General features: G+C 37.9%; 1 protein-coding gene across 1 annotated transcript in view; it reads right to left on the bottom strand.

The window, feature by feature from the left end:
* Positions 1 to 445: 445 nt before the first annotated feature.
* The window catches only part of Met (MET proto-oncogene, receptor tyrosine kinase), a 106,277-nt gene continuing 91,741 nt past the window's right edge, over positions 446 to 14,981 (bottom strand). The window contains exons 18-21 of the mRNA XM_003475137.4: positions 14,352 to 14,461; positions 13,036 to 13,201; positions 2,663 to 2,799; positions 446 to 2,559 (exon numbers count right to left, since the gene is read on the bottom strand). Coding sequence (XP_003475185.1) covers positions 2,349 to 2,559; positions 2,663 to 2,799; positions 13,036 to 13,201; positions 14,352 to 14,461 — 624 coding nt within the window. The 3' untranslated portion in view covers positions 446 to 2,348. The remainder of the gene's footprint in view (positions 2,560 to 2,662; positions 2,800 to 13,035; positions 13,202 to 14,351; positions 14,462 to 14,981) is intronic.

The following is a 14,981-nucleotide window of genomic DNA, read 5'->3' on the forward strand; positions in this document are numbered from 1 at the left end:
GGAGGCAAGGCCGCCGCTCTTCACCCTCACTCCCCAGGTATCCACCTCTGTGGCCACAGAGAGGTTGCAGCACCACTGTCATATCTTTTGCTCCAAGGGCCACTGTCATATCTTCTGTGCCACTGTCATCTTGTGCTTCTGTCACATGTGACTGGAGAATAGCACTATGCTAAAATAGGATCCAGTAGCTCCAGCAGTTGAAATATTGTCAGAAATTGCAGGTAATTCTGCAACTCAGTGCAAACCACTCTGAGAAAGACAGAGACTCTTAAAAATTAAAGTAGTTCTTTTAGCTATGGTCCATGCATTAACTTGACTAAGCTTCTCATCTATGGATGAGCTTGATGTAGCCTGGTGAAATCAATCTCCAGGCTTTCCTGTCATTATGTAAATAAGTAGGTAATCAACCATGGCTAGTAATAAACTGCTTTCAGTACACAAGATGTTACATCACTTTAATTGTATGATTTATTAGAACAACTATTAACATACAAAGTACCATTCAGCTGAATTGCAGGTATAGGCAGTGACAAGTATTTAATTCTTAGAAGAATCACTTATTCCCACAATCTTTTCAGACACATTAACCTAAGGACAATATCATAAATAGCAAACACGATTTCCACATCGCAGTTTTCTCAAGTACGTATATACAGGTGTGCAGCCCTGTTGGCAGGTTGTTACCACAAGCTCTCTCTGTTCTTAATGACATACATTCTCTTGGCCTCTTCAGGGTTACTTCTCTCTGCAGAGCAGATATTTTTAGTAATACTGGTGAATTAGTATTACTCTTCCTATAGATGAAGTAGTAATATCTGAACTGAGTATCTCTGCAGCACCATTCCTTGTCTTCTGGCAAGTCCCACCATTGTCAAGGGGCTTTTGGTTTCAATCATTTTCCTGCAACTATAGCCAAACTCAACTATTGGGTTTCAGTGTAACTCACTCTTGTTGTAGCTTGTTCTGTTAACCCTTGGCTTCAAGTCCTGTGATGTAATGAGGGTGGGGTGTACTAGCAATCAGTACGTTTCCTTATTACTATTTACAGCCATTTACAATCATGCTGATATTAATCTGAGTCTGACATACCTTTTCTGAAATGTTCACAGTGCAGTATTTTATGGCCAACAAAATTTTTTTATACCATTAAAAATAAACATTTTTATAAAAATATATTTTCAATTTTCACATTGACAAAACCAGCTAGAGTAACCTATGCCAATGCACTATACAGTAGTCAGCACAAATTCCACAGAAAAAAACTCACAAAAGTCCTGCCCACAATAACTATTCATCCAAGTGAAATAATGAGGATTTTCAATTGCCTTGTTCACCTGTTTGTTGATTTTTAGAATGTATTTCGCTTAATGCAAAACAAGTCATAATGTAAAACTGGACTCCCCAAAAGATTTTTCCCAACAGTTTGTGAAGTGGGAAGCTGCCACCTGAGAAAGAAGTTAATATTTCCAGTCCACTGAGTTTCTCTTTGTTCTGTATATGAGCCATGACTGGAAGCAAGGAACCTTTTAGTCAATTGTATTTTGCTTTAAAAACATACTGACTTACCTTTAAAAATATTTATCATCACAAATTACTTGTCTATTTTCAGAGGTGTCATAAAAATACAGATACAATTTTCAAATGTCCACATTCATTACATCAGAATCGCATCATTCTCAAACACTTGGTTTTAAAATGACAACTAAATAGTTCATTGTGACTAAGCTATTTTATGAAAATTTCTTAACATTCTCTACATACAATATATAAATATCCTGGCTAATTTGTAAACACATCTTGTGTCATGCTACTTTGAAACTTGACTGCACTGCCTATGGATATTTTTCAATCAAAGGAATGTGTATATGACAATTTAAAAGGGAATGTTTGCCTACAGGGAAATGATAACATCCGTAATAAAAAGCTCTGAAAACAGTGAAATTCTTAGGGAGTGGCGTGGTCCTGGGGCTGCTTTGTCTGTCCATCTCTTCGGAATTTTCTATGAGTAAAATTCACTGCATCAGTTTCTCCTGGAAAATCAAGTGGGACTCTGAGTTTTAAAACTTGCCACTCAGAATTCCAGTTTGGATTCCAATGTTACAGGAGTGTTGTTATAGCTGCAGGATTGTCCATGGTCACTGGCCTGTGGAAACAAGTCTGTTTCTCATTTTTGTCAGAGGACAAATTCCTTGAAGCCAGTGATTTAAATAACAATATAAAGTCCAGTACTGGTGTAATGTTGATAAGCAGAAGGTGTCTGGTGGCCTTTTGGAGGCCAAATGCTGAAAATGTGGACTGTTGTCTGGGCTAGTACTATGATGTTTCTCAGAAAGAGCAGGTGGAGTTCATCACGTGTCCATGTCACCATCGATGTTTTCTTGTGATGATAACAGAGAAGGATATGGAGCAACACATTTTACATTGACGTAAGTAGCATTCACATGGACGTAATGCTCCCCGATGAAAGTGGAAAAGATGGCTGATATCTTGGAGACCAGCTCGGAAAAGGATGGGCGCATTTCAGCTTTGGGGTGCCAGCATTTTAACATCACTTCGTACCTGTTTCAGAAAGAAATGCTGTGAGAGACCCTTTGAATGCAAATACATCTGTCAAGGAAATGAACATAAGAGACCAGGAGATCCTGTGGGGATTCCTACTTACAAGGGATCTGGACAGTATTCGGGCTGTAAGAGCCTTCTGCCTTGTAGCAAGTAAACCGTGATATCAAAGGTGTTCACATCAGGATAAGGGGGGGCTCCTCTTGTCATCAGTTCCCAGAGGAGCACGCCAAAGGACCACTAGCAAACAAGAAAAAGGAGAACTGAGGTGAGAGAAGTGTGGCCACACATGTGAAAGGCAGTCAGTAGGTCCTAGTAATTAAACTTTGCACAGCGTATTCAATATTATTGCTGTTGGGGTGATAATTTCCTTAAAGGTGATTACATTTCATGACACATGGTATACATTTCTTGATCTATTTAAAACAGGACCAGATATCATCTAGAGTACAAGTAAATGCAGTTTTCCAAAAGAATATCTGAGGTCATACGATGATTAAAATTTCATCTATGGTTTGTACAGTATGCTTTCTAAGCTCTTTCTTACAGGATCAAAGCATCAATATGTTTCTATTCTCTCTTTCAATTATCTCTCCTACAATGTTAGCTATTAGTAAAAGAGGAAGATATAGAAAGTTTTCCAGTGCTTAAATTTGTAGGATTTCAAAATGAATATAACAATTCTACTTTAAAATTTTAAAAAAAATTTTAAGTAGAATAAAACTGAACAAAATAAAACAATAAAGCCTATCAAAACAGAACACTGAAAGTGATATAGGACTTTAAATCAAGATAATAGGAAATCAACAATGGCTACCATAATGTCTTGTTTTCTCCAAAATAGCTGCCCATTTGTTTTTAGTATTATTGGACATAATAACAACAAATGAAATGAAACAGAATAAAACCAACCAAAACAAAACAATGGAAGCATTACAAGACTTCATAACCCAGAAATAGGAAATCAACATTGGCTATCATAATAATCTTGCTATCTTCAAAATAGCTGCCTATACCATCAGACATAATAACATCAAACAAAACAAGATAGAATGAAACCAAGCCTAACAAAACAATGAAAATTATATAGGAATTCAAAACAAGATAACAGGAAATTAACAGTGTTTACCACCTTCTCTTTTTAGAGATTTCCTACCCTATCACTTTCACAATATTTATTGCACATTTTGGATCCCACTAACTCCTTCAGCTTTTTATGCTAGGGAGATAAAAAATGATGCTCACTCATATGAATCTGAACCATTTCACACATTAGCATGATCTCAAGTTGCATCCAGTTACCTACAAAAGCCTCAAGATTATCCCTTATAGCTGAGTAGCTTCTCATTGTATAAAAATACCATATTTTTCTTTTCCATTCTGTGGTTGATGGGCAAGCTACCCCTGCTTTTTGCAGATTACCTATTACATGGAACAGTTTTTCTTCTTTGAATTTCAGTTTGTGAACTTCCTTTTGAGTTAAATGTGTTTCTTGTATACAGTATATTGATGGATCTTGTTTCTTGATGCACTCTCCCTGTGTTTCTTTTTATTGGTGAATTGAGGCCATCCACATTGATCGTTACAACTGGCATGCATTGGCTTGTTTCTGTCATGCTATTCTGCTGTTGGCCCCCACTTTTCCTCTCAGTTCAACTGCCTGCCCTGTTTGGCAATTCCCCTCTGCCACTGTTCCTGGAACCGTAGTCATCTTTTCTCTCTCTCTAGAATATCCTTCAGCACACTTTGTAGGGTTGGTTTGTTGGTGATGAATTCCTTCAGTTGTTCTTTATCATGGAAGTATTTTATTTTTCCATCAATTTTGAAAGATAGTTTTTCAGGGTACATCGATCTGGGTTGGAAGTTGTTTTCTTTCAAGATTTGAAACACTTCATTCCAAGATCTTCTTGACTTGATGGTTTGTGTTGAGAAGTCTGCTGTGACTCTGATGGGTTTTCCTTTATAGATGCTCGGTTTCTTTTCCATAATAGTCTTTAATATTCTGTTCTTGTGCTAAATTTCTGGGATATTGATTACTGTATGTCTGGGTATAGATTTATTTTGGTTATGGCTGGTTGGAGTTCTACATGTGTTGTTTATCTGTATGCCAGATCCTTTTGCCATGTTTGGGAAGTTTTCTGCTTTTACTTCTGTAAACAGTTTTTTTTTTAATGTTATTTGTGTTGACTCCTGCTTTTTCATTGAAACCTATAATTCTTAACTTATTTTCCTTTGTGTTCTCTTGCAGTTGTTGACTTGTTATTTCCTGGTTCCCTGCTATTTTTAAGAGGTCTTTCCTTTCATGATTGCAAGCTGCAATCCGTTCTTCAAGGTATGAAAGTCTACCTTCAGTCTTTTTCAAGTAGTTTTGCCAGCTTTTGATCGAGTTATTAATTTCCTGGAAATCTCTGAATTTTGCATGCATTGTAATTCCTTCTGTACTGTTCAATTAAGGTTTTAATCATCTTCTTATGCTCCCTTTTTTGTTTGTTTTTAGTATCAGGGATCAAAGTTACAATCTTAAGCTTGCCAGGCTCCTCTTTTTTTTTCGTGTGTCTTCTTTAGATACATTCAGCAATTCTTTCATTATGTGATTTCTTCTTTTACCTGAGACGTTATTTCTGATCTGATACTTTTACAACTTCATGAAGTTGTTTCTTTACTTCAGTTGCTATCCTTTCAGATTTCAGGTGTGTCACTTCCATTTTATTCCATGTCTGTATCTCTCAGTCTTGTTCTGTGTGGGCTGGAGGTCTGAATTGCCTTTTGTTCCTTTGTCTTGACATTTTCCTAGGTTCCTCCTGATAAGTCACAGGCTGAGTGATACCTTCCTGGTCACTTTCAGGCTAAGAAGCATATGGGGGAGAACATGACCCCTGAAAATAATGAAACTTGGAGAGGAAAGAGAATCCAGATTAGATAGGTGGAGTAGAGAAACATAAAACTGAGATGTGATGTAACTTATACTCAGCAAGAAGGAGAATAATGCATGCCTTTGAACACTGTGATCGAAAGAAAAAACTAGGTAAATATGGTTGTTGCTGATATAAACCTTTATAAATGGCTCTTTTCCTTTGCTCAAGTGCATGAGCCCTTTAAGGCCACTGAATCCTTTGATCCAAATGACTATTTAATTTTGCCCTTCAAAACTGAAGTTTCCAAAGGCTGGGAATGTGGCTTAGTGGCAGAGTGCCTGCCTAGCATGTACAAAGCCCTGAGTTCAATTCTTAGTTAGTACCACAATAAACAAAACAAAACCAAATCCCCAAAATTGAATTTTTGACATCCTGAAAATCCTACAAGTCATTCTGGTAACTTTATTTTGTTAACCTTTGAGTTCCAGAATTTTCATTAAAATTTAAATCAAATTGACAGGTAATTACTGACCTTTGATCATGTATAGTAGGTTACTATCCAAATTACCGGATAGGTACCAAGACTGATTAAAAGAACTGTACAGATAACTGTCACACAGAACAATAAGATAATGACTACAATATAGATCAATAAAACAAAGAGGTGGAAATGTTGTAAAGTCAAAGAGATAAAAGTGGGTTACTAAAAAGGCTTCAGGAAAAGTGACAGGAAAGCAGGCCCTGAGGAACAGGGAGAATTTGTTTTATAGGTGCGTGAAGCACAAAAACAGAAAGCATTCTGGACAGAGGAAGTGGCCCCAGGGCTCTTATGTATTTTCACTGAATCACAAGTAGCAGAGGTCAGGCTGTCAGATGTGTAGAATAGGGAATAGAATTACAGGTGAATAAGGTTGAAAGGGAACTGTACAGTGGAGGCTTCTAAATGTAGAAACTGGGCTAAACTAAAATTGATGGGCATGATTTGAGTCATGCTGCTGGACACTGTACCTGTAAACACCATGAGAAATGTGACAGTGCACTGGCAACATGGAAGCCTGTGGGGCTGTACCCTAACTTGCAGGATGGAAAAGCGAATTTGTCATGTGAGGTTTGTGTGGACATCATAACTGTTATAAACCACTGTCTTATTTAATCTGTATAGTGGTTACATCTGATTACATCCCTGTAATGTAACTTCTTTTGCAGATGACAGGCTCAGCAGCACTGAGATCAAGGCCTCCTAACAAGAGCCTTAGGCTATGTATTGGTCTGTCTGAGACAAATTTATAAAAAGGGAAGCTGAGTTAGTTAAATTCCTGAGGAATTATAGGATTTGGGCAATAACTGAGTATCAGTGGAGAGCTGGAGGACTCATGGAACGGAAGTTAGAGGGAAGGAGCTTTCAGGAAAACACTGTAATGGACTACACCAATATATGTGCAAAACACATGTCTGATAACACAGATTGTACCTAGATAAATAACTAATTATTCATGAGTTTAAAAAGTATGAGCAAATAAAAACCTCGTAAAAATTGTAAAATCTAACAAAGAAAAAGATATGTAATCTGAGTACACACTTCACAAAAGGAGATATAAGCACATAAATAAAATAAGCACATAAAAGGTACCTAACATCATGAGTCATTATAAAGAAAATGAGATACCACCATCATCATTAGAATGGCCAAATCCCCCAAATGTGCTGATGTAGACACCGAATGGAATGAATGGGGACATTGAGACCATAGCTACTTTGAAAAACTTGCCAGTTTCTCATAAAGTTGAACATATACTTATTTTACATCTTCAAAATCTTAACTTTTACGTATTTACCTACAGGAGTAAAAAAATATGTTCATGCAAAACTTTTAAGCAAACGTTTCAGCAGTTATAGTTATACAGAAGTAAGTGCTTAAAAATGAAAGAACCCAATTATCCTTCAACTGGTGAATGAATAAAGTAAATGTAGTGTATTTTCACAATGGGATTCTCAGAAATAAAAGGAAATGAATTGCTTCACTAAGGAAAGTTGTATTGAATTCCTCAAAAAAAATTAAAAATAAAACTATCATAGCATCCAGCAATCCTTTTTCTGCGTAAATATACAAAAACCACAAACAAAAAACTAAAAACAGAGTATCTCAAAAAATCTGTACATGTTCACAGTAGGACTATTCACCAAAGTCAAAGGTGCAGGAAACCTAAATGTCCATTATCAAATGAATGGATAATGAAAATCTGATTTATACATATAAGAGAATATTATTCAGGCTTTAATAACAAAGGAAATTTTGTCATGCTCTACAGCTAAGAAGCTATAAGAGAAAAAAGTCACAAAAGACTAATACTTCACAAAGCAACTTACAAAGTACCTAAAGAAGTTCAACTCACAGCCCTGGAATGTAGAATGGTGATTTCCAGAATGGCTGGAGGAAGGGGAAAAGGAGAATTGTTGTTCATTGTATACTGAATTTCGGTTTTCCAAAAAGAAAAGAAAAACAGTTCTAGAGATCGGCTGCCCAGGGTGTACACAGCTAACTGCTGTACCATACACTTCAGATGGATCTACTGACATAGCAAGATGGGTGACCCTCAGATCCATTATGGTAAGTGAAAGGAGACAGACTCAAAAGGCTAGTGAGTGTATGATTCCATTTATACGACATCCTGAAAAAAGAAAGACCTACAGAGACATAAAACAAACCAGTGATTTCCAGGTTGTGGACACAGGGTTGAAGTGACTATGAGAGGACACAAGAAAATTTTCTGAATGATGGAAATGCTCTGTATCTGGATTGTAGTGGTCACACAATTGTATGCATTTGTAGGAACTGGCGGAACTGTACACTAAACACGGTGACAGGTAGGTAAAATGCACCATGATGATGCCATGAAATACTATAGAAATCAGGTCAGGGGTTGTCAGTTTGGTGGAGAAGACTTTGATTTTGAACATGGCAAATTTGTGATGCTGATGCTGACCTCCAGGTAAAGAAGGTCAAAGGTGACTTGTTGATGCCAATACTTGTAATTGTTGGGGGAATTTGATCCCTGAAGACAAACATCCTGGGGGATAGCCTCACCTAGCAGGTAAGAGAGAATGAAGGGAACAAATAGCATAAAGAAAACACACTCAGAAGCAGGGGGAAAATGAGATGACACTGTGCCCAGAAACTCACAGAAAGAGGATATGTCAAGATGGAAGACATGGTCAACAATGTCAATGCTTCAGAATTGAGGTAGGATGAGACTGACAGAAGTCATGTGATTTGAACAATGGAGAAGTCAATTCAGACTTTAATGAAAAACTTCATATACTAATTGTGAAACACTGCACAATGCTGGATGCTAGTAGTTTCCAGTTTGGTTTGAATATACTTGAAGAATATTGAGCTTAACCAAATTTTGCTAGGCATTTGCTAGAAAGGAAAGCTATCAAGAAGCAAGCACATTTTTGCTTACAGGTCTCAACATAATTTATTATATATGTTTTTGGAAGTGTTACATGCTGACATTGAAAAGCTACTGTCTTTGCAATGAAAGTATGGAAATTTATCCATACAATCAATAACCTTGCCAAAGCAACACTATACGTGGATTTCGCAGGTTCAGCCTTTATGTCATTCAGGATAGTGTCTTGCATTGAGAAATGCCACTGGCATAGATACAGTCAATACCTGGGTATTGCACTGTCCTTCCCTATCCCCAGACATGTGCATATATGTGTATTGAGGTACTGGAAGTGGAGGTGTATTTGTGTGTCAGTCTGTATGTCTTTCAAAAAGCTCAGAATCCCCAATCCTGCCTTGAATACCCAAAATTTCAGTAGACTCCGACTTTAAAACAAGCTTTGCTAATATATAATTTATAGAATATAAAATTTATTAAGTATAAATGTACACAATGATGCTTAGTAAATTTATATAGTTTGGAGGTATCATTGCAACTCAGTTTTAGATCACTTTCAACGTCCCTGAAAGTACTTTCATGCCTTTTTGTAGTAAATCCTCATTTCTATCCTTAGGCCTAGGTAATCACTGATCTGTTTTCTGTATCTGTATTTCTGCCACTTTCTAGAAATTTCATACAAATGGAATCATTCAACGTGTAATCTCTTGTCTGCCTGGTTTCACATGCATCACTATTTCCTTTATATTGTGGAATGGCATCATTCTATCATAGATACCCAGATTTTGTTTGTCCATCTACCAGTTAATGGACATTAGGAATGCTCCTGTTTTTTGGCTATTATGAATAAAACTACTATGATGACTCACGTACAAGGCTTCCTGTGGGTATGTTTTCCTTTCACATGCTTATTAGCTAGCTATTCAAACATTATTTGTAAAATGTCTATTCAAATCTCCTTTTTTCCCCAGTAGTACTGGGAATTGAATATAGGACCTTTGCACTGAGCTCAGCCCTTTTTTATTTTGTGACAGTTTCATTAGGTTGCCTAGGCTGATATGAAACTCCTGGGTGAATCTTATAGAGTGCCAGAACTTATAGAGTGCAAGCACCACCAGGCCTAGGAGAGTTGGCATCTAGTGACAGACTGGGAATAATTCATGAATGAACAGGATGTTCTTCGAGGAGGGCGAGTCCTTTCTACTTTTTGCTTTTACCTGCCACCGGCTAATATACCCCCGTCTCCCCTCTGTACTATTCATTTGTTTAATTTTTTTCAGAATCTTTCTATATCAAAATTCCAGGCACTGACTCTATCACAGACTGCACCTTTCTTTTCATCAACCTGATATAACTGGCCTCTATGATGTCTGATGACTCGCTTATTTATTGGAAAAACAAAAACCAAAAAATCCTGTGAGTCACCTCAATTTACTTTCTGATGTTTTCTTCATTTCCTTACAGGATCTGAAACTTAGTTGTCACTAGAAGATCCTCATGTATTTGACTTACTAATAGGGGTCACGCTTCTTGCTTTTGCTGACTCAGCAGGAAAGGAATGCAATGACTTCTCACTTCCCAGTACTGCCCGCAGCTGCCTGTCACCTCTCACTAGTGGTCAGCCTTTCACTTTTTAGGTTCTCTTCTCTATGAGCATTCTTTTACATTGTTTACCAGTATCATGGGTTGTCCTTTTAAAAAAAATTTTCTCCATGCCATTTTCAATGTCTGAAATATCAAATGTTTTTCTACCTGGAGACCACACACAGTCTCAATTCCATTCCCTGGCTCCTTAGTACAAAGACTTTCAAGTCACTCAAGCTGCTCAGCTTCCAAAAGACCCTGCAGCAAAAGTGCAATGAAAGCAGGGGAGCTGCTGACCACCCCATTGTTTCTGAGACTTGTTCTTTCCTGTGGCTTTCATGGCTGTCTCTTCTCCTGGGTCTGCTTCCACTCTGCAATTCTTCCTCATTTCATAGCAGATTCTTTCAAATAATTATTTTGGGACCCTTAAAATTACATTTCCACCCTTGACTTCTGCTATGTCACTGAGTTTGGAGATACAGACCTTCAAAATGTTATTAGGTTTAGATGAGGTCACTGCAATGGAAAAACTGTACAAGGCAAATCACTCTTCTTAAAACTTTCTAAAAAAATTGTTCTTTTAAAACTGTATAGCTCTAAACTGCTTCATGGCTTTGTAATTACTTTGTTCACCCCTCTAAACCATGAAAGCATAAGTGAATATGCAGGATGCCTGATTGTACTATTGCACTAAGCTTTATGAAATGATGATCATTGATCTATTCTTGTAACCAATGATCTTTCCCTTTTAGCTACTCAGAAGAACTACCAGGCTGTGCTGTCTCCCCTTTGTACCTGCTTTGTACCTCCTACTTGTACATCATATAAAAGCCCTAGACCATCAGAGATCTGGGCCTGATATTCTGGGAATGATCCTGATCAGTGTCTGTTGACGTGAATAAATCTGCCTCCAAATCTGGATGCTGCTTTGGTGTTTCTACTTGCTGTTGCATCACAAAGGTGGAGCTCTTGTGATGGAATAAGTACAGTTATAGGAGATACCAGAAAGTTGGTCATTCTCTCCTGACCACAAGAGTACATAGTGAGATGGCCGTCTGTAAACTAGAAAGAGGCCTTTACCACAGCTTGACCATGGTGGCACCCTAATCTTGGATTCCTAGCCTCCAGACCCATTAGTAATAAATTTCAATTGTTGAGATTACCCAAGTGTTTGTTTCCTTTTGCTTTTTGTTCTTCCAGCCTTAGCTGACTTAAAAACGAAACAAAAATAGCTGCACATTCTCATTTTCAAGTGCCTGATGAACCCAAGGCAAACTCAATGTATTCAAGGTTCAACTTGTTTTCATTCCAACTCCAGATTTTATTTCTTTTTCACATATTGGTTATTGCACCAGCTTACAACTTAGCTCATCTTTGACTTCTATCAATTCTTGCTAAATACTGTTGATTCTACCTGTGTGATGTCTTTCCTTCTACCTCTTCTTATCCATTATCATTGCTTCCATATTATTTCATGTTCTTTTTCTTGTGTCATCTTAAGGCTCTACATCTTGCAAGCCATCTTACAGAATTCATAAAGACTACAATCTAATTTGATTACATGTTTATGTTTTACATGGACATGATGAAGAAAACAAAACTTTGGGAACTTGAAACTTAAGACCAAAATGTATAGCTTATACAAACCAACTGTCTTGTTCTGTTTCTGTTATCTTGCTTGTACAGCCTGCCTATGCTTAACCACGCCCCATTCTGCCTCTGTACTCAATCTGCATGTTCGTGCCGAAAAGCTTTATGTAAAACAGCCCCAACAAAGGCTCGGGGCTCAGACTTTGGAATACGCAGCTCCTTTGAGCCTGCTGGCACAATAAAGTTTGGTTCTCCCCCTCTCTTGAGTCCTGCTTAGTTTTGTCACTTCTGATAAATCTAAAACGGCTGTAACAGGCAGACCTTCTGCTGTGGTTTTTAAGAAAGCTTCATGACTTAGTACAAATATATTTTTCTAAATTTATTCTCATAGTGTCCCCATTCTCACCAAATCATCAATTAAGTACTATTTCCTCAGATTTTTAAAGATCTTTCTATTTCCCTACACCTTTGCCTTATCTGGATTCATATTTCCAATCACCAAGTTGCTCAGTTCCAAACTGGCTGTCCTTTAAGGGCCATTCTAGGTGCCGGCCTCCTCCATTAGTTGTGAGGGGGATGCAGCAAAGCTGGGTGCCAGCTCTGAGTTTCTTGCCTATGTTCAGTACTCACCCGCATGCATTTTGAAGCTTGTTCTCTGACAGGCATGTGGACTTTGCACATAAAGAAACACGATTTTCAAGCCAGGCACAAAGGCCATGTCCTCACTGCCAGACTTGCCTCAGTTACAGCTTCCAGATTCTCTAGGTAGAATTCCTAGTACCAAAGGGCTAGGAGAGGCAGTACTAATCTCAAGCCCTGGTGCATCATAAGGAACCAGCATAGTGTTCCATATCACAAATGCTTTTGAACAGACAAGTAGATTTCTGAAAATATACTATAGGTACTTATCAGACAACTAACATCAGTCTTATTATTTAAAGATAACTGAAATTAGTGGTGTTGAATTCTTTCACAAATTAGACTGCCATGATATTATGGGTATGAATAAAAAAGAAGAGAAATAATCAACACATTACCACATCTGATTTGGTGGTGAACTTCTGAGTTTGCAGGCTTTCTAAAGCCATCCACTTCACTGGTAGCTTTGCACCTGTTTTATTGTGTACACTGTAGTATTCTTTATCATACATGTCTCTGGCAAGACCAAAGTCAGCAACCTTGACAGTGAATTTTTCATCCAACCTGCAGAAAGAGCAAAAATCATTTCTGGTGATCAGAACAGAATAATTTACAATGGTGTTATAGATCTATAGATCAGAATAAGTGGCACCAACAGTTGAAATCTCTATCTTCTGAAGGGAATGTTTCCTTGGGCCTATTGACTAACACTAAATTAACAGAACTCTTGAGTAAAAGTGCTTGACATTCACAGGCTGAGGAGTGAGATGGTGCATGCTACAGCATACAAATATCATTTTGGCTCTTATGTAGATCTGGAGAAGAAGTAAAGCTGGCTCCCTCTCAGCTTTCCTTGGTTGCTAAACAGCATGCCAACCGACTACCCACAGCAATCACGATCTTTACTTGTCAACTTATCAGCAATATGCAGTTTCATGGGAGAGACATGACATGGGACTGTTATTTTAGTTTTTATTCTCAAATAGGATAGCTCAGGACACAGAATTCCTATCTCACCACTGAGGTAACAGAGAAATAGGCTACACACTAAATCATCTCAGCAAACAGCGAGGTTCTGTTAACTGAGCTTGTATTCTGTGCTTAAGTGGCTTTTATGGTGTTACATGGACCAAAACTAAGGTAGAAAATTAATAGCACGGTTCTTGCATTCACACATACCATAAGTCGTGAATCAGTGCTGTGTCAGGGAAAGCTCTGAATTACAAACTGTTGACTGTTGTGTTATGCAGTCAGGGAGCCAGAAACAAATAAAAGTTCTTTGTATATTCATTCCCAAATTCCATTTTTGGTAGGGCTTCTGCAGGCTGACTTCAAATGGACTCTTGGGAAGTTACATTATATTGGTATCTGTGTTACCAGCCCTCTCCTTTCCACTGTAAAATATTGAAGATCAAATTCTCCCTCCTAAACACTAATACAGTGTGAAACCACAACATTGCAGGCCGCTGGTGGGAAGGACCAAGAAATGCAAAAGTACACAACAGCTGTTTAAGACCCCCTAAAGAGCAATCTTTTAAATTCTCTGTTTGATAAAGCCTGAAAGCCCGCCTACACGCACAGGGCTCATACATCCATTTAAAACAGTACAGGAAATAAAGGATTTTTGCATAAGAAGAGAAAAACATCCTGGCTTGAGCAGTGGGAAACAAACTCAATTAATGTGAGTAACAGGCTCAGAGATTCTCATACTTACATACAGTTTCTTGCAGCCAAATCTCTGTGGACAAACTTTTTGCTTGCAAGATATTTCATGCCTTTGGCTACTTGAAGACCAAAGCCTATAAGATCTTTTACAGTTGGGTTCTGCAAACAAAGAGAGATGGAAAAGTATAAACTAAGCTGCTTAGAACTCACTGTTCTAACTCTGATCTCAGAACACTGAAATGCCTGAAAAAATTACCTTGTCTCAAATAATAAGTGCCCCACTGGTAGCCACAACTATTTGTTAAATATTCATTGCATATAAAGCAATAGGCTAGAAGTTTTTATAAATTATGACTAATTCTTACATATGTTGGTAAAGCAGGTGTTACAGCCTCCAGATTCCTTCTGAAAAATTAAGTGTTTTAAAATGTAGATTTTTATGTTCCACTTCCCGTTTCTTCTTTGCAGTGCTGAGGACTGAACCTTGGGCCTCCACTTGAGAGTCAGGCAAGTGCTCTACCACTGAGCAACTTCCCCAGCCCCAAGGTCTTATTCTTCAGGTATGAAGAGGCCAACAGGTCAGGAGACAACTGCCACTGAGGACAGTTGGATACTCAGTGTTTCTAAGAGGAGAGTGAAGGCCTTGTCATGCAGGGTCACATGGGAAAGCATAGGAGAC

The sequence above is a fragment of the Cavia porcellus genome, unplaced genomic scaffold (assembly GCF_034190915.1).
Source record: "Cavia porcellus strain 051 isolate PalLab524CR breed Dunkin Hartley unplaced genomic scaffold, mCavPor4.1 scaffold_2, whole genome shotgun sequence".
Classification (NCBI taxonomy): domain Eukaryota; kingdom Metazoa; phylum Chordata; class Mammalia; order Rodentia; family Caviidae; genus Cavia; species Cavia porcellus.